We start from the raw sequence: 18,278 nt of genomic DNA, 5'->3' as shown, positions 1-18,278 counted from the left end.
AAGCAGGCATCTTCTTACCTGGCATATATTAACATAACAATAGCTACCCTTTATTGAGGGAGGCGTTGCTATGTGCCAGGCACTTTATATGCACCTCCTACATATGTCTTTAATCCTCTCAATAATCTTTTGGAGTAGACAGTACTATCAGTTGTGTTTTACAGCAAGATGAAAGAGCTCAGTGAGGTTAAGGAAGATGAACATGGGCTCTCTGCCTCTGCAGCTCACACTGTAAATGGGTGTGCCAGACCATCCCACACTGGTCGCCTCTGCAAGAAATAATTGTGCCCAATAAAATAATCAAGTATAGCTTTTATTTATTTATTTATTTATTTATTTATTTATTGAGACAGGGTCTTGCTCTGTTGCCCAGGCTGGAGTGCAGTGGCATGATCATGGCTCACTGCCACCTTGACCTCCCACGGTCAAGTGATACTCCCATCAGCTTTCTGAGTAGCTGGGACTATAGGTGTGCACCACTATGCATGGATAATTTTTAATTTTTTTTGTAGGGACAGGATCTCACTATGTTGTCCAGGCTGGTCTTGAGCTCCTGGGCTCAGGTGATCCTCCTATCTCGGCCTCCCAAAGTATTGAGATTACAGGTATGAAGCACCACGCCCATCCAAGTGTAGCTTTTAAAGATGAGAGTTCAACACAGACAAATCTAGCAGAGCTCTAGATATATGGTTTGGATCTGTGTCCTCACCAAAATCTCATGTTCAATTGTAATCACCAATGTTGGAGGTAGGGCCTGGTGGGAGGCGATTGGATCATGGGGGTGGTTTCTAATGGTTTAGCACCATCCCCCTAATGCTGCTCTGGTGACAAGAGTTCTCATGAGATCTGGTTGTTTAAAAGTGTGTAGCACCTCTCCCCTCTTTCCCTTCCTCCTGCTCTGGCCATGTGAAGATGTACCTGCTTCCCTTTCACCTTCTGCTGTGATTGTAAGTTTCCTGAGGCCTCCCCCACCATGCTTCCTGTACTGCCAGCAGAACCATAAGCCAATTAAACCTCTTTTATTTATAAATTATCCAGTCTCAGGTATTTCCTTTTTTTTTTTTTTGAGACAGAATCTCCAGCCTGGAGTGCAGTGGCACAATCTTGGCTCACTGCACCATCTGCCTCCCAGGTTCAAGCGATTCTCCCACTTTGCCTCTCAAGTAGCTGAGATTACAGGTGCCCACCACCACACCCAGCTAATTTTTGTATTTTTAGTAGAAATGGGGCTTCACCATGTGGACTAGGCTGGTCTCGAACTCCTGACTTCAGGTGATCCACCCGCCTCGGCCTCCCAAAATGCTGCGATTACAGGCGTGAGTCACCACGCCTGGCCAGGTATTTCTTTATAGCAGTGTAAGAATGGACTAATACATCTCCCTGTATAACAATATCAAGAGCTGAATCAACATTTTCCAAATACATCTGGAACACCCAGCACGTATTGTCGCATATCTCTTCCTGATGAAGCCTCAAGAAATGAAACGGAAGCTACTTCACTGATGTCAGGACCTAGTACGCTATATGATGAATTTTCCTTTCCAGTTTACCTGGTGTCTTTTAGCGCCACCGTTGCTTCTTTACAACAGCCACTGTGGTTTCAAGCTCTTTTCTAAGGGGACAGAGATTTGTGTTTATTCATCTTGTTTACCCCATAGCATGTAGAACACTGCCTTGCACACAATAAGCGCACAATGAAGAGCTGTTGACTAAGTACGTGAACAGAGGAAATATGACCGCGCTGCTTAAAATGTTTCCTCTAAATGCTGTCCACAGTAGGAAACATTAATAGTGCTTTTCAACTGAAATCTTCTGTGGAACTCACATATGTTCAAAAGGAAAAAAGGGTCTGCTTTGATTGAATGAGGAGGGCTACCACGCCCCACCTGGATGCTCTATTCTCCTATTATCCCAGCCCCAGCACAGCCTCTCAGGAAAGCTCTGTGGAAAGGAAGCCCTAGGACCCTGCAGACCCCACTCACTCTGCAGACCAGAGTTTGAAAAGCTCTAAAGACCGTAAAAATGGCTTTCACAGTAGCAGCAAAGCAGTATTCTGCTCCTGGCTCCATGACTGTACTGATTTCCAGACCTCAGTCCACTCCACTTGGGGTTCAGCTGCTACGTGAATTCATTCTTATCTGGGTTAATATCCTAGTCCACTTAGCAACCTACAATCGATAGCTAACATGGATGAAATTATACAAATTTAGAGGCTGCAAGACTCAGTAAGATACATAAAATGATATGCCTAATGACTAATATCTTTTTACTTTAATTTTAACAGAGTGGGCTTAAATATATAATTAAAATGAGAAAAACTGAACTCTCATGATTATGTATATATACATACAAATTAATATATTTGTACTAGTAATATAGTAATGATATACATACATATGTATATACACATACATTGATAATATATTATCTTTTGGAGAAAGGCACCTCAAAATTCAAGATAGAAATTTCCCAACGAAACAACAGCAACAAGGAATAGTACTGAGAATACTAAAAGACCATTCCACTCCTCTATCTGCTAGCTCCTTTTTTGTCATAAATGATTCTCTAACAAGCACTATACAGAGACAAGTGATAGAACATCTGCTCCTGAAACATGAATGCAAGAGGTTGAGCGCAGTTCTCAGTGGTGGTGACATCACTGTGCACCCTCCCTAAAGAAGCTCAGCACATAGATAGGCTCACAGCCCAAACCCTTTCCAGATCGAGCTGTGCCACCATTTTCAGGATAGCTTATGCCAGCTTAAAATATCTGAGAGTTTCCTATTATGTGTGGCATCACTGATCTGTGAAACTTTCTAGAGTTTTGCTACTCAAAGTGTGTTCTCTAACCAGATTATCAACAGCACTGGGAACTTTCTAGAAATGTAAGCCCTCCAGTCCCACTCCAGAACCACTGAATCAGAAATTGCATTTAAAAAAAAAAGAGATCCCTAGGATTTTTGAATACACCTTAAAGTATAGAAGGGTTGCTCTAGAACTTGCAAAAAAAAAAAAAAAAAAAAATCATTATAAGCCATTATCCCTCTTTTTCAAACCACATTTACAGGCAGGGTGGCAAGACCTTGACACATGCTTGGGATCAACACTGTAATTAATTTCACTTCCATGTGGTCCAGATGAATACAGGCAAGGAAAACACAAAACCAAACACCACCTTGGCAGAGACTTGAGCTGAATGTAATGCCTGATGGTTTGGCAGTAGCTTGCAAATGGGAAGACAGCCACTCCTATCTTTCTATGGGGATGGTCTCTGGTACTCTTCTGCTGCTGCCCTCTCTAGAATGAACTGTCCAGGCATAAGATGGGCCCAGTTACTAGTGCTCTCCCTCAGAAAACCTACGCACAGTCACTTAGAATCCCTGAGGTTGAAAAAGCCTCTTCCCACTCCTGCTCTGAATTTCAAGGACTAGCATGAAGAGCTTCGCTTTCCTGTTGAGCCATGATCTGAATTGCAAGTCACATTGCTCACGTGAGTTAATGCTTTTAAATGATCATTATCAGCCACTAGTGGAAATTATTGACTCTGAGAACACTGACCACATTACTGGGAGATCACTTATGCGCTGTCAAAAGATTTTCCTATTCATACATGGAAACTTGATTTCATCCTGATTAACCCTTCATCTCCCACTGCCTTCTCCTCGGCCTTAACATCCATATTCCATGTACTAGATTTATAACTTCTTTTCAAATAATTTTTTTCTTCTGTGCAAAGTTCATCTAAATTTGGTTTGCTTTTCAATTAAAGTATTCTGACAGCTAGAAAAGCCATGAAAATATGCAGGCCATTTAAAGGACTTTGCTGCATAGATTTTTAAAAAATCAAAATAATGGTATTAAAAGTATGGGGTGGGGATGTGGCAATGTTGGGAGTAGACAGAGTGTCACACGTTTTCCCACATCTAAAAGATCATGGGCCATGGTTGTAAATCTTCCTGTTCAATTAAAACTGAGCACGAGAAACTCAACTACGGTCACTCTGATGACCATCGTACAGCTTCCAAGTGGAACCAATTATAATGTCCTCATTATGTTTATCTGTGTGTTCTTTCCCCATTAATGGCTTTCCTACACTGATTGTCACTTAGGCCTCTCTGATGGTTGTTTTCTTCTGAATTCAAGCAGTTTTGTCAAATTACTTTCTATTTCAGGAAGCTTGGTAGTTTCTGATGCTCCTATATAATAGTGCACAGGGGAATACTAAGTCCAATATTTCAAACTTTCCCTTGGTATAGAGAATATAAATAAATAATGGGATATGACTCCAGTGGGATATGGCTCTATTAATGTTGGGCTTCTGTATGTAAAATTGCGATTAGTTGCCCAATATTTTATATATTTGTGTGTATGTATGTGCATGAACAGGGAGTCTCTACTTTCAAGCAAACATCAATGCAATGTGATATTTTCCACAGAGATGCCCCATTTCCTTCCCATCCCCCATCACCACCATCCTTTCCAAGAATAAATACTAGACCTTTGTATTAAAATATGTTTCACATATGTACTTCTTAAAATCACTCGAAGTCTGAATCATGAAGTTTGAGGCCCACGTGCTACTTTAAATAGAAATGATGTGCTTGTACTAAATTTCTATTTCAGATCAGGCCCACAGTGAAGCCCTGCTAATTTTTTTTTTTTTCCATGTGGGGCTCTTATCATTGTGCTCCTTTTGTGGTAAAGCATATAAATTAGATTTCCAGTCATCTAAGCTAAAAAAAAATGCATATAAATTTATCGCCAAAATTATTTTATTGATTTCAAAGGTTACTACCTCTTTGGAAAAACAGAACTATATCTCAACAAGGCAGAACATAATTATATTTTAAACAGGCAAAACAATGAAGACCAAGTACTCTTCAGCACTGTTAACTATAGAAAAAAAATTCCCCATAAAAAAATCTATAGACTAAAACAGAAAATTGTCTTATGAACTTATATTTAAAAGCCTCCATCACATAGAGCACTAAAATGCTTTGAAATTCCCTTTTCCATTCTAATATCTTTTTCCCTGCTGTGGATGAAACCAGGCTTAAATTGGGTGGAATCTTGAACTCAAATTTGATACCTTGTTTTCTCAGTCACAGGAAGAAGGGATTGAGAGACTAGTCCTCACTTGTCCTGGTGTCGATAGGGATAGAATATATTTGCTCTCCTTTGTTAACCATTAAATGACCCACTAGAATCTGGGCATAAAAGGCTGTTTACTACTTTCTCCAACAAGAATTTTAAGAATATCTTGATGTACTACTTAAACTGATATACTCCCTAGTTTTATCATTTAAGAGCAACATAGGGTGTCTTTTACTTTACGTGCTGGGTATGATACCTGAATTGGGCTGAAACATTTGGCCACAGAAAACTTTGGTATTCCATGCAGTAGTAAAATTATCCCTTTATAAGGCAGATGGATGTATTAAAACTTTGCAAAATCATTATAGTAAGAAAGGCAGCTTGGAAATGAGTATTTGCAAAGCACTTGGGGATAGACCATGAGGTTCATCTTGGGAAAATTCTCTGGATGAATAAGTAGGCATAGAGGTATTTTCTTAATGCATTGTCTCTGGGAAGGCTGGAATGTCTATGCATCCCAGTGATTCATTTATTTTGTGCCTTGCACTGCATCCCCCATTCTGGCACAAGAAATGTTTAAAGTGCTGGCAACTGGCCAAGAGGCTGAGAAGCCAGGTACATGGACTTCTGAGGTCAGCTTCACCAACTCCTTGTTACAACATACGGATCTGAGCTTATCTCTGGGGTTACGATGGGAAACCTTGATCCTAGGGACTCAGAACAGCAACAATTGCATAAAGTGCCATTCAATCCAACAAACATTTATTGAACGCATACTCTGTGTACAAGGCAGAGACTTGTGAAAATTTAAAGAAGGTCGCTTGTCTTCAAGAAGCCTGTTGTCAGCCAGGCGCGGTGGCTCACGCCTGTGATGCCAGGACTTTGGGAGGCCGAGGTGGGCAGATCACCTGAGGTCAAGAGTTTGAGACCAGCCTGGCCAACATGGTGAAAACTGGTTTCTACTAAAAATACAAAAAATTAGCTGGGCGTGGAGTCTTTATGGGCAAGACTCCGTAAAAAAAAAAAAAAAAAAAAAAAAAGGCACTTGTCATCTAATGGAGGAGACAGACCTATATGTAAATAGTTGTAAATGGGTTCTAATACAAGTAAAAACAAAATGTACTGAGAAGGAGAAATTTGGACTGAGAAATAAGTGGGAAAAGTTTCCTGAAGGAGGTGGCATTTGAGCCTTGAAAGCTGCATTAGCCTGCAGTGGGTGGGAGCAGGTGGTGTGTGGGTAGGTGACATCTCAGCCTGAGGCATTGCAGCTAAGAACTGATGGCAGTGTGAAGGCAGGAGTAAAGGGTCTGGAGCAAGAAGCATTTCTGCCCAGGGTTCAGAAACAAATGTCGGGCCTTGAAGGCCATGCAGAGGAGTCTGAAATGTATCCTAAGGAACACAGGGAGGCATTAAAGATTTCTGACCGTGCTTCTCATGACCTGGCATGTGTTTGAAGAAGGGACTCTTTATGCTCCCAAGGGAGGAAAAAGATGAGTGTTATTCACACACTATTTTACTTTTTCTTCTTCAAGTCTCCATTCCCACAGCAGCTAAGAATGTCAGAGTGTGATCTATATCTGGGGCGGTCATAAGGGAATTTAAGCAATGGCAAGAAAGGTATGAAAGCACGTCATTGTTTTTATATACACACTTATCCCAAAACCCCACTCCAGGAAAGAGGGAAAAAATATTTAAGAGCTTTTAAGCAAAATGGACCCTTCGACCTAAACTTGTGCATTCAAGTTTACAATATTTCTAAGCTGTCTATCAAAAACCATTTAGAAAAATTTGGCCTCTTGAAGGCTGCCAGGCCTGAAGTTGTGGGCGAATTTCTTTCCTGAAGAGATTGGCTTCCTCCCAAGACTGGAAAATGGAGGTCAATAGCTCTATCTTTTAACAGGGCTATGACCAAAAATGACAACACATGCCTCAATAACCTCTTTGCTAAAATAAATCCTGTGAGGAAGAAAAGTATATGAAGATGACGACAATGTGAGCACCTTTAAAAACGAAACAAAACCACCATGAAAAATTCTGTAGGAGAATTCCTTCTGTTTATTCCTCCTTGGTTTAAGTTGTTCAAAGAACAGTGCATACAAACCCTTGCTCAAACAGGGGTGTTCGGGCTCTTGGCAGCAGCGAAGCTCTCTTTTTCAAAACAGCCATCCATTTAGAAAAGCAATGTATAAGAATCCATTGTATTTCTACATATTAGCAAGATACAACTGGGAAATGAAGTGAGACACGGTTTCCCTGGGCCGCTGAACAATCCTCACTGAACCCGATGTGCTCAGAAGAAATGACACAAGAAGAAGGGAGCTCTTAATTCATGATAACTGACTTGTTTATGCAGAAAGGCAGCCTCTGGCAGAGAACCTGGCAACAATCATGCCAGGAAGTTAACTGGGAAAGTCTCCATTTCACAGATGAGAAAACTAACAAGAAATAAGGGGAGAGAGAATCAGCCCACACACAATGAAAACAGTGCAGGTTAATGGTGGAAGAGGGGAAGGCGTAGGACTGAAAGTCGTAAAATAAGAAACCACAGTGCCATAGAATGTTGACAATGCCTTTTTTCTTTTTTTTTTTTTTTGTTTTTGAGACGGAGTCTTGCTCTGTCACCCAGGTTGGAGTGCAGTGGCGCGATCTCGACTGCAAACTCCGCCTTCCCGGCTCACGCCATTCTCAGCCTACCGAGTAGCTGGGACTACAGGCGCCCGCCACCACGCCCGGCTGATTTTTTGTGTTTTTTAAACAGAGACGGGGTTTCATTGTGTTAAGCAGGATAGTTTCTCCTGACCTCGTGATCCGCCCGCCTCGGCTTCCCAAAGTGCTGGGATTACAGGCGTGAGCCACCGCACCCGGCCTTACAATGCCTTTTTTGTTAGTCAATTTTACAAATAGTAGACATATCCATCCGTATTACTTGAGGACCTATTCTAAGCATTGGGAAAGCAGATAGAACAAAGATAAAATCCCTGCCCTCATGATGTGAGTGAGGGAGCTAGAAAATAGACAAATAATTAAGTAAAATATGTACTATGATAAATGGTGATAAATGATAAGTAAAAAAATAGAGAAGCATGATAGAAATATTGGGATAGGACAGGCGCGGTGGCTCATGCCTGTAATCCCAGCACTTTGGGAGGCCAAAGTGGGGGGATCACGTGAGGTCAGGAGTTTGAGACCAGCCTGGCCAACATGGTGAAACCCCGTCTCTACTAAAAATACAAAAATTAGCTGGGTGTGGTGGCGGGCGCCTGTAATCCCAGCTATTTGGGAGGCTGAGGTAGGAGAACTGCTTGAACCCAGCAGAGGGAGGGTGCAGTAAACCAAGATCGCACTGCTGCATTCCAGCCTGGGCAACAGAGCGAGACTCCGTCTCAAAAAATAAAGACAGACAGACAGACAGACAGAAAGAAAGAAAGAAAGAAAAAGAAATATTGGGATAGAACTGGAGAGCTGGAAGTTTACAGATTATATCCAGATAAGGCTTCACCTAGAAGTGACATCTGAGCAAACACTCGCAGAAAGTGAGAGAGTAATGGATGGGGGTAGAGGTGACAATATAAGGTAAATATGTATAAGATGTAAAATATAAGATGCCTGGTTGAATGTGAATTTCAGATAAACAGTGAACAATATTTTAGTCTATGTCCCAAACGCTGTAGGTTATTTGCTAAATCTGGCAACCCTACACAGTGAGGCGGGGAGGGGGGTGGGTAGGGGAGGTAGGGGTGCACGCCAGGCAGAAGGAATAGCAGGTGCAGGGCCAGCCCAGCATGGTGGGAAGGTAGTGGAGGAAATCAGGAATATAGGAGAGGAGTCCAAGAGGAAGCAGAGATGAGCTGATATAAAGCCCTGTGAGGACTTGGATTTTTACTCTGAGCAGGATGATAAACTAAAATTTTTGAGATACGGGACATGATCTGTCTTCAGTTTTAAAAGCTCATTTTGGAAACTGTGTTGAAAATAGACTATGGAGTGTGGGCAAGGGCAGGGGTAGGTAAAGCACATAGAAGGCTATTATTGCTGTAATTATGATGACAATAACAACCACAACAACAATGATGAACATCTATACAAAAGCACCAAAATGTGCATGCAATTTTCAGGGGAATGGTCCCTGAAGCCCCCATTCATGAACTATCTATTAAGAAATCTTGGTGTATATCATTTATGGGAGAAAAGGAATCAATATTTCAAATAAATTCTATCAACTGACTAAAAATGCTAACCTAAGAAATTTGCTTTTAACCACTGTAATATCATCCTCAAAAAATAAGTAAGTCCTTGTAAAATGGTGGGGAAGTTTCCGAAAGCCATTCAACTGCAGATATCATCAGTGACTACAAACATCAAGCTAAGGACTTAGAGAAAGCACCTTTTCTGAATCCAATTGCATGTGGTGCCAGCTGGGTTCTAAAATGAAGGTTTCTAAGTGGGATTAAGATTTGGCTTCAAGGTTAATGTTTCTGTTTTGTTGAACTATGTATAAAGACAGAGCGCTTCAAAAGAACACACACATGTAGGTAGTTCTACTATAAAATCCCATGCAGATGCAGAATCTATTGACCATTATTACCCAACCAATACACTTAATTTTATTGTGGAAAAGCAATAAATACTTCAAAACTATTAAACACATAATGACACTGTTATATATTGCAGCTCATGTAAAATAAAATCAATTTATCTTCCTTTGGAAGAAGCAGAATGCTAACATAACCCCTTTTCTCCAGATGAAATTGCTGATATTTGACCAATTTTCAACCTACGAACACAATGCTTTTATGTTAAACCTAATGAAAAGACATAGAGAATAATCTTATAGTAGCTTGCCCTTCAAAAATGAAGTAAATAGCTTCTTTGAAAAGAGAAAGTTATTTTAATTATTATAGTAATTCAATCACCTGGAGCCATGCCATGTGTAGATTAGGCTCTCCATACATACTTGACATCCCCTACCCTCAAGTTCTATATTATGTGTAAGTGACATGTTGGTTGTTTTCTCAGCATCTCTGACCCCTTTCTCGTGGAAAGAATTACTGTGAAGCATGAAGCTGGATATTTAGGATCTATGGCCCTAAATGTACCATAAAATGAAAATACTATAAAATAAATCTGTAAGTACAAATTTCTAGTTATTAAGCAAGACAAAGTATATAAATACATTTTATAGGCACATGTTACTTAGCTGAGAAACCACTGCCTTGAGTTTTGTGAAATGCACTATTTTGCCTGCACATATTTACCACTGTGAAATCTGACCTTATGAGAAACATTTGCTTGTCTCAGGTAACCTACCTCACACAAGGAAGAGGCATTGTTAAGTTAGAGAATTGGTCTCTCAGAGCTTCTAAACTCAGTCAGTTGTGTAATATCCCAATATTAACTCTCCAGGATTTGGACCAGCCGTGCCTGCTGCTGCAAAGAGCAATTTCTCTGAGAACATTCTTGCTGTCTGTTTTCAACAAAGATACTTTCAATGTTGCCTCAACAGTCCAAGTCCTAACAAGGAGTTACTAAACACTCTAGAGCCGATCTTTTGCAATCGTCTAAGTGTCTAATTCATAACTCCAGTAGAAAATTACCATACAAATGAATATGCATTACTAAGATTTTTCTATTTGGAGTTTTTGATGCATGTTGATACTTTAATGCTTATTTACCAACCAATTAAAACAACATACTAGTAAAAATAAGTTCAGAAAGACACACAAGTGCAACTTTAAACATCAAGTGCATACTGGGTGATTTTTGAAAATTTCTAAGATTATCAATCGCGACTATCTATTTACATAATTTCTTAAAGACAGTCCTAAAAGCTGGATGTGAAGCAACTCACATCCTATGCAACGAGCAAAAATTACGTTTTCCAATGTTATCGATGTGAGATTCCAAACAGATTTTCCTCTGAAATTCCCTTAAATTCAAATTACAGTCCAAAGCAATTCCTCTTATTTGCAGACATACAGAATATGCAAAGCACAAATCACCTCCGTGAATTTCACGAATGCTTTAAAGGCCAAGGAAGCAGTGTTTTCTGCCCCATTACTCCCCAGAAAACCTAATTACAATTCAGATACTGTATGTGATGAAGGCCAGGCGCAGAGGATGGCAAAATCCCTTGAATATCCGGAAAGAGGCAACCTGCTGCTTTGGAAGAGGAAGGCCTCCTCTCCCAAAGGATGCCGGCCTCAGAATCAGGCTTTAAATTTTACCTGATACGAGCAGTTATCCTGATGTACCATCTCAGTGCATCCTAGGGCGCAGACCCCAACGCAGGACTGCTGAGCGAGGCTGCGGAGGGCAGGCGCGGAGCATCCACTGGCGGGCGGAGAGAACGCCCTGGTAAGGCAGGGGCTCCCCGCAGATTAAAATGGATGCTGTTTCGCTGATCAACCTGCGCAGTGGCACTGCCTGTGCCGGGAAGCGCGCAGCTAGAGAGCTGAGCTGCTCTCCAGTCCTCCGAAACCAGTGAGGCAGGCTTAGGAACATGGAGCTGGGACCGGGCTGGGGGAGGGGGCGCTCATCACCCGCACAATCAGCCAATTATATTATAGGCACAAAGAAAAGGATCAGTCTGGAGCTGGTGTGACCTTCTGGTGCTTTATGAAGGCAGTTAACTGATGTGGAAACATTCTAGTCCTCATTAACGAGAAAAAGGCCAGCAAGGGAGAGGGAGAGAGACAGACACAAATCAATGTTGCAGTTGAACATTTCTAACCTCAGGCATCATCCTTCCTGCCCACTAATGCTGCTTGGCTGGTGCTTATCAAAAAAAAAAAAAAGGCCTTAAAGATAATTTTAGAACGTTTAACATGCTAAACAGAGAGCAATCCATTCTGAATACCAACAATGAAAGGATGTTTGTCTATGTTGAGTTTTTGAAGTGTTTGTCAACTTTATAACTAAAAGGTCTTTACTCTTTAAAAGGATTATTTGTAATTCTTTAAATTCCCCGCTTCTTTTTGGCTCCTAGCTTCTTTTTAAGTCAAATAGTAATAAGATGGAATAATTGCTGTTATAAGTTTTTTTAGGGAGACAGCTTATTAAAATATTAAAATCACTATAATTTATTTCATGAAAACTAAAGTCTTAATTGGAAGGTTTTTTTTTTTTTTTAAATGTAAGGCTTTGTACATATATTATTAACCAATGCTGTGACTTGAAAATATGGACACCGCCAATGTAGCATATAAAAATCTTGGAACAGACCGACCCTCCCTGAGAGCGAGTAATTCTGGACTTGCGAACAATACTCAAAGGAAATACAAGTCAGACAATGCATGTTTCTGGGAAAAAAACTGGGGCCAATTTCTGAGTGGCTTCAGGGCCACTTTAGGACTTGAGGATATACAAAAAGAAAAAACTGGGCTGTAAATTCCTCAAGCTAATGTAATGAGAAAATTAAGGGGGAAAAGTTAAATAAAATTTTCTTACCTATATTCCTCAGTTGCCACAGGCAATTAGTTTTGTTGTTTCTTTTTTGTTTTGTTTTGAGACAGAGTCTCACTCTCTTGCCCAGGCTAGAGTGCAGTGGCAAGATCTCAACTCACTGCAAACTCTGCCTCCCGGGTTCACGTCATTCTCCTGCCTCATTCTCCTGCCTCAGCCTCCCGAGTAGCTGGGACTACAGGCGCCCGCCACCAGGCCCGGCTAATTTTTTTTGTATTTTTTTAGTAGAGATGGGGTTTCACCGTGTTAGACAGCATGGTCTCGATCTTCTGACCTTGTGATCTGCCCGCTTCGGCCTCCCAAAGTACTGGGATTACAGGTGTGAGCCACCACGCCCAGCCCATGTCGTTTCTTAATAAAATAGCTCTGAGTACCTCAATGGTACTTAACAAAAACATGACTGAATTTAAACCATCAAATTAAAAAAATCAATAGGGACATTATTTTTAAGCTATTTTAGTATATATCTGTCCTATGTTCTACTTATGTAGCCGTCTCAAAAACTCTTCCTCTTCCCATTAACCACGCTGTTTCACTGTGCTACTGACAGAGAAAATAGGTACTTTTTGTGTGTGAAATAGAATTGACATGTTTGACAAGTTTTCATATCAGGCACTCTCTTAAAAAACGGTTTGTGTTAGGATTATTTGCTAATGTACTTTTAATAACTTATCTGTTTTGTGGAATGACAAAAACCTACTTTTATAAAAATTCTAAATTTTTACTATTTGAGATTCAAGCAGGAGCAAAACCTGCTATCTCAATTCGACTCCCTTGATGCACTCACAAGCACACTCATTTCAGCCTTCCTAGTGAGGAGAATAAAAAGATGGCCGTGAAAACTCAACTGGTATCCTCAGAGGCTTCAATTTCAGCAGCAGGTTGAAAGGAAAAATACTCTGGAGACTCACCCTGCAGAAGCTCACTGCCCTTATCCTTCCTAGTCCAGGAGAGAGGTGGGCCACATAACATGTGCAGGACTTTCTAGGCCTACTCACTGGCTACACAACGAAAGCTTGATGAATGAAGCAGAAGCCTGGGCATAGGGAATGAGCCAAGATCAAGAAAAGAAGATGGAAACTTTTCAGGGATAAGAAACAATAAACAATACACCCCCATCCTAAAACTCCATTCTTCTCTCAGAGACAGAGACTTCTGTGTAGAGTGCCGTGCAATACAACCACCCAATGAGGTTCTGGAATTCCTTTTTTCTTGGGGGGGTGGGGGGAAGGGGGATGGAGTCTCACTCTGTCACCCAGACTGGAGTGGCGTGATCGGCTCACTGCAACTTCTGCCTCCCAGGTTCAAGCAATTCTTCTGCCTCAGTCTCCCGAGTAGCCAGGACTACAGGCACGCGCCACCACGCCCAGCTAATTTTTGTATTTTTAGTTGAGACACAGTTTCACCATGTTGGCCAGGCTGGTCTCGAACTCCTGATCTCAGGTGATCCACCCGCCTTGGCCTCCCAAAGTGCTGGGATTTCAGGCCTAAGCCACCATGCCCGGCCAAGGTTCTGGAATTCTAAATATGAGCAAAGAAGAGCAGGCCCAAGGAAAAAAGTTCATTTTGCAAGGTAGCAGATAAGATGAAGTGGAAATCTTATGTTTAATATAAAAAACACTTTCCAGGACAGAACAGCTCTAACTTCAAAGGCAGTTAAAACCTTACTCAAGTTACTCCCTTGACAATCTACGATCCTAAGACTCAGGAACATGTTTCCAAGCTGTGCAAAGGTTAAAAAGCTGCTTCCTGGACTCTGTCTCTTCTGAAAACTGAAGACACTGGAATATATTACATAAGCTCCCAAAGACATTTATCATGTGTTGTTAAAAAAAAAAAGTCTAAACATGATTCCACTCTTCACAGTTGCTGTTCCGTAAATAGTGGAAGTGACTCAGAGGTGGCTCTAGGGAGAACAGATTTCTGACAATTGTATCCCAAATCCTGTCAAAAAAACTCTCCCAAGAGGTATAAACAAGATGAAAAAAAAATGAATATATTAGACAGGCTTCTCTTTATAGTCATTCATTGGAAACAACTTTGTGTTATAATTTGAAGTATGATTTGCTAGTGCAAAAAACTTTAAACAGAAACCAGCTGTTCCAAGAACACTTAAGCTAGAATAATTTACCAAACTGCAGTAACATTTGTTATCTTTAACTAAAAAATATCGATGAGCTCTTTATGTGAAGCATAGTCTTTGTAGCATAGAGATTATTTTTTTTCTTCTCAGATCTTCACAGCTTCCCTTCCCATAAAAAGTATTGCGTTTCAAATTTAGATGAGACCTCAAGAGATCATTTCGCCTAACCCTGTTACTGTTCAGATATGGAAACCAAGGTCTAAGAAAGTTGTGGCATGTCCAACAACAAAAAGGCATCAAAGCAAGGAAACCAAAGAAACAAACCTGATTTTCTGGGTTCATACCAAATGAGTATGTTTCATATGGGTTCATACTAAATGAGTATGGTGAATGTGTGTGTCCTCAAACTTTGTATGTTGAAACCTAATCACCAGTATGATGGTATTCAAAGGTGGAGCCACTAGGGGGTGATTAGGTCAAGAGGGTGAAGTCCTCACAAATGGGATCCATGCCCTTTTTAAAAGAGGCCCAAGAGAGCTGCCTTGCCCCTTCTGCTGTGTGAGGACACAGTGAGAAGATGCCATTGCCATCTATACATCAGGAAACGGGGCCTCATGAGATACCAAATCTGCTGGTGCCTTAATCCTGGACTTCTCAGTCTTCAGAACTCTAAGAAGTTTCTGTTGTTTATAAGCTACCCAGTTTATGATATTTTATTATAGCAGCCCTAACAGACTAAGATGAATACTAAATGAGGACCCACTAGACTTGGAGAAATAAACCCCTTTTGACTGAGCCAAATGAGGCTGCCCTTGAAATCAAAATCTATCATAAAGTAAGAGTGAGGCTGCAGTGTGGGTCTACCTAAAACTCAATTCAAGATATGTTTTAAGGGAAGAAAATTTAGATTATTTCCTTATTAAAATATTGTTTCTGCCACCTACAAACTATTGTGTCTTTAAATCCAGAAAAACATTTTTTTTTTTCAATTGTGGCAATTAGCAACAACAGAATGAAAGGGGGTTTTGGACAATAAATATAATAGTAAAAAGTTACATCCTCAGGCCATCGAGCATACAGTTTTGAAAGTGAATAGCATGGGTCAGGAACTGACCCGGAAGGGTAGTAGGAAACTGTCTGGCATAAGCTGTGTGAGTTGTTTAAGTGTTTGGCTATACAGGTGTGTATTTGTCAATACACATTGAATAAAACATTAAGATATGTGCATTTCTTTGTACATAAAATTTACCCCAAAAGAATAAACAAGAATAAACATGAACTCAAGTTGATGATATGCAGGCTAAAGTATTTAGGGCACTTACTGATGTCTGCAACTTACTTTGAAGCACATGAAGTAAATGAGAGGAATTGATGGATGGGTAGATGGATAGGTCAGTGGAAAGCTGTGACAAAGCAAGTTTATTAAACATCAGTTGTTGAATCTAAGTGGGGCAGCAATGGGTATTTGTGGAAAAAAGTCCACTGGAAAGTCAACTCTTGCACTTAACTCACACGGCTTATGCCAGAAAGTTTCGTATGCCCCTTCCAGTCAGTTCCTGACCCTAGTTACTCACTTTTGAAACTTATGCTCAGATGGCCTGAGGATATGACTTTATATCACTATCTTTGTTGTCCAAAACCCCTTCCATTCTGTTCTTATTATGTTGTTATTATTCTGTTCAAATTGAAATGTTAGAAAAAATGAAATATTGGGGGTGGGAAAGATGAGCAGGGAAGTCACCATCTTAAGTAATAACTTTTAAGCTTCTCCTCAGGAAATTGGGGAGAGTAAGTACACATATAGCTTAAGTGGTACTTCTTTACTGGGCAATGAAAGAAAAGGAATGATGAAAAAATTAATATGTGGACATCAGGGGAAACTAGGTCCTTGAATACCCCACCCAAAGAAGAATTACTTGTCACTACAGGTTGAGTAAACTTTATCCACAGTGCTTGAGACCAGAAATGTCCTGGATTTTGGAATATCTGCATATACATAATGAAATATCTTATGGATGGCACCCAGGTCTAAACACAAGATTCATTTTTGTTTCATATGCACCTCATACACATAACCTGAAGGTAATTTTATATAATATTTCAAAATAATTTTGTACATGAAACAAAATTTTGACTTCATTTTGACTGCAACCTGTCACATGAGGTCAGGTGTGGAATTTTCCACTTGTGGCATCATGTCAGTACTCAAAAAGTTTGGGACTTTGCAGCATTTCAGATTTCAGATTTTGGGGTTGGGGAATGCTCAACCTGTATTGTTGCCACCAACAAAACTGGCATCATCTACAGACAATAAACCTTTAAAAATGCTTTGCAGAAACACAAAGTGTTTTCCTCAACATCTTCCTTGATTTTTGTAGTTGAAACAAGCTCCTGTCATGTGCCATGTGAAGTAGTGTTTCTGCCCTCAATAAGTTTGGTAAGAGAAATGAGGCAGTACACAAATGACTAGGTATGATAAAGATGAGTTAAATACCTCTAAATAATTTGTTTGCTCACTAGAAATTCAAGAGAAGAAGAGAACACTCAGCTAGAGTGAACCAGGAGACTGCAACAATCTTGTTCATTTGGTTATTCACTTATTTAATGTCTGTCTTTTGTAGATCTAGATTAATGTGAATTTCCTTAGAACTTGCATCTTGGTTGGTTTACTCAGTGCTATATCCCCAACATCTGAAATAGTACCTGGTTCTCAATAAATACTTTGAAACAATTGAATAAATGAATATGACCCTCAGAGAGCTACCATATTTCTCTTTGCCTTAGTTTCCTCATCTATAACTAAGAATGTTTATTCCTTGCTCACTGGGTTGGTAACATGATGAAATGAGAGTAAATGTAAAACAGCTCTTAAGTATTCAGGAAAGGAAGAGAAATGGATGTTTTCTTCTCCTAATTAAGAACAACATCAACTGTTCAAGGAATAGAGTCCCTTGGATGATAGAGGAGATCATGGGAATGGAAGGGCAAAGACAGAGGGATGCATCCCAAGACACCGAAAAAGGAACCGATGGCACTTAGGCAGTGATCTACATGAGGGAGTGAGCAAGATAAGGAATTGTGAGGTTTTGAGACCATTACTGGAGTAAAATTGGTGCTGTGAAAACAAACAGGGAAGTTAGCAGAAGGAACTGGTTCTGAGGGGGTTGGGGTACAGTAAGGAGGTTTAAATTTTCATAAAATTTGCAGTTGAAGGTGTAAGAGGCAGCTGGGGCTCAAGAGAGATTGGGCTGACAGGTAGAATTTGGGGGTCTTTTACACAGAGAGGATAGTTGAAGCTGTAAGAATGAATTAGATTAAGGGAGAGATTGTAGAGACAGAACTAAAGAGAAACAAAGACATTACTGTGGAAGGCACAATAATGTCCCATCTCCTGGGCCGACTGTTTACAACCTAATCCCCAAGCGACAAAGTAAAATTATGATAAGCAGCTGCCTTTGAGATGGGGAAGTAGTCTGGTTATCCAGATGAGCTCAATGTAATAATCACAAGGGTCTTACAAAGTAGAAGTGGGGGAGGCATAAGAGGAAGAACCAGAGAGATGGCAGTATGAGAAAGGCTTGGTCCAATGTTGTTGTTGGCTTTGAAGATGGAAGAAGAGGCCACAAGCCAAGGAAGGTGG

At 40.4% G+C, this 18,278-nt stretch overlaps 1 protein-coding gene across 13 annotated transcripts in view; it reads right to left on the bottom strand.

Moving 5' to 3' along the window:
• LOC105488541 (schwannomin interacting protein 1) overlaps positions 1 to 18,278 on the bottom strand; it is an 804,156-nt gene that overhangs the window by 46,363 nt on the left and 739,515 nt on the right. The window contains exon 1 of one of the 13 annotated variants that reach the window (XM_011752731.2): positions 11,319 to 11,575. The exons of the other annotated variants lie outside the window; for them this stretch is intronic. Within the exon in view, the coding sequence (XP_011751033.1) occupies positions 11,319 to 11,348 (30 nt within the window). The 5' untranslated portion in view covers positions 11,349 to 11,575. Of the gene's footprint in view, positions 1 to 11,318; positions 11,576 to 18,278 lie in introns of those variants that run through there. 13 annotated transcript variants of the gene reach the window in all.

Source organism: Macaca nemestrina, chromosome 2, assembly GCF_043159975.1.
Source record: "Macaca nemestrina isolate mMacNem1 chromosome 2, mMacNem.hap1, whole genome shotgun sequence".
NCBI lineage: Eukaryota > Metazoa > Chordata > Mammalia > Primates > Cercopithecidae > Macaca > Macaca nemestrina.
The sequence above is the reverse complement of the archived record's forward strand: the minus strand, read 5'-3'. Positions and strand labels throughout refer to the sequence as shown.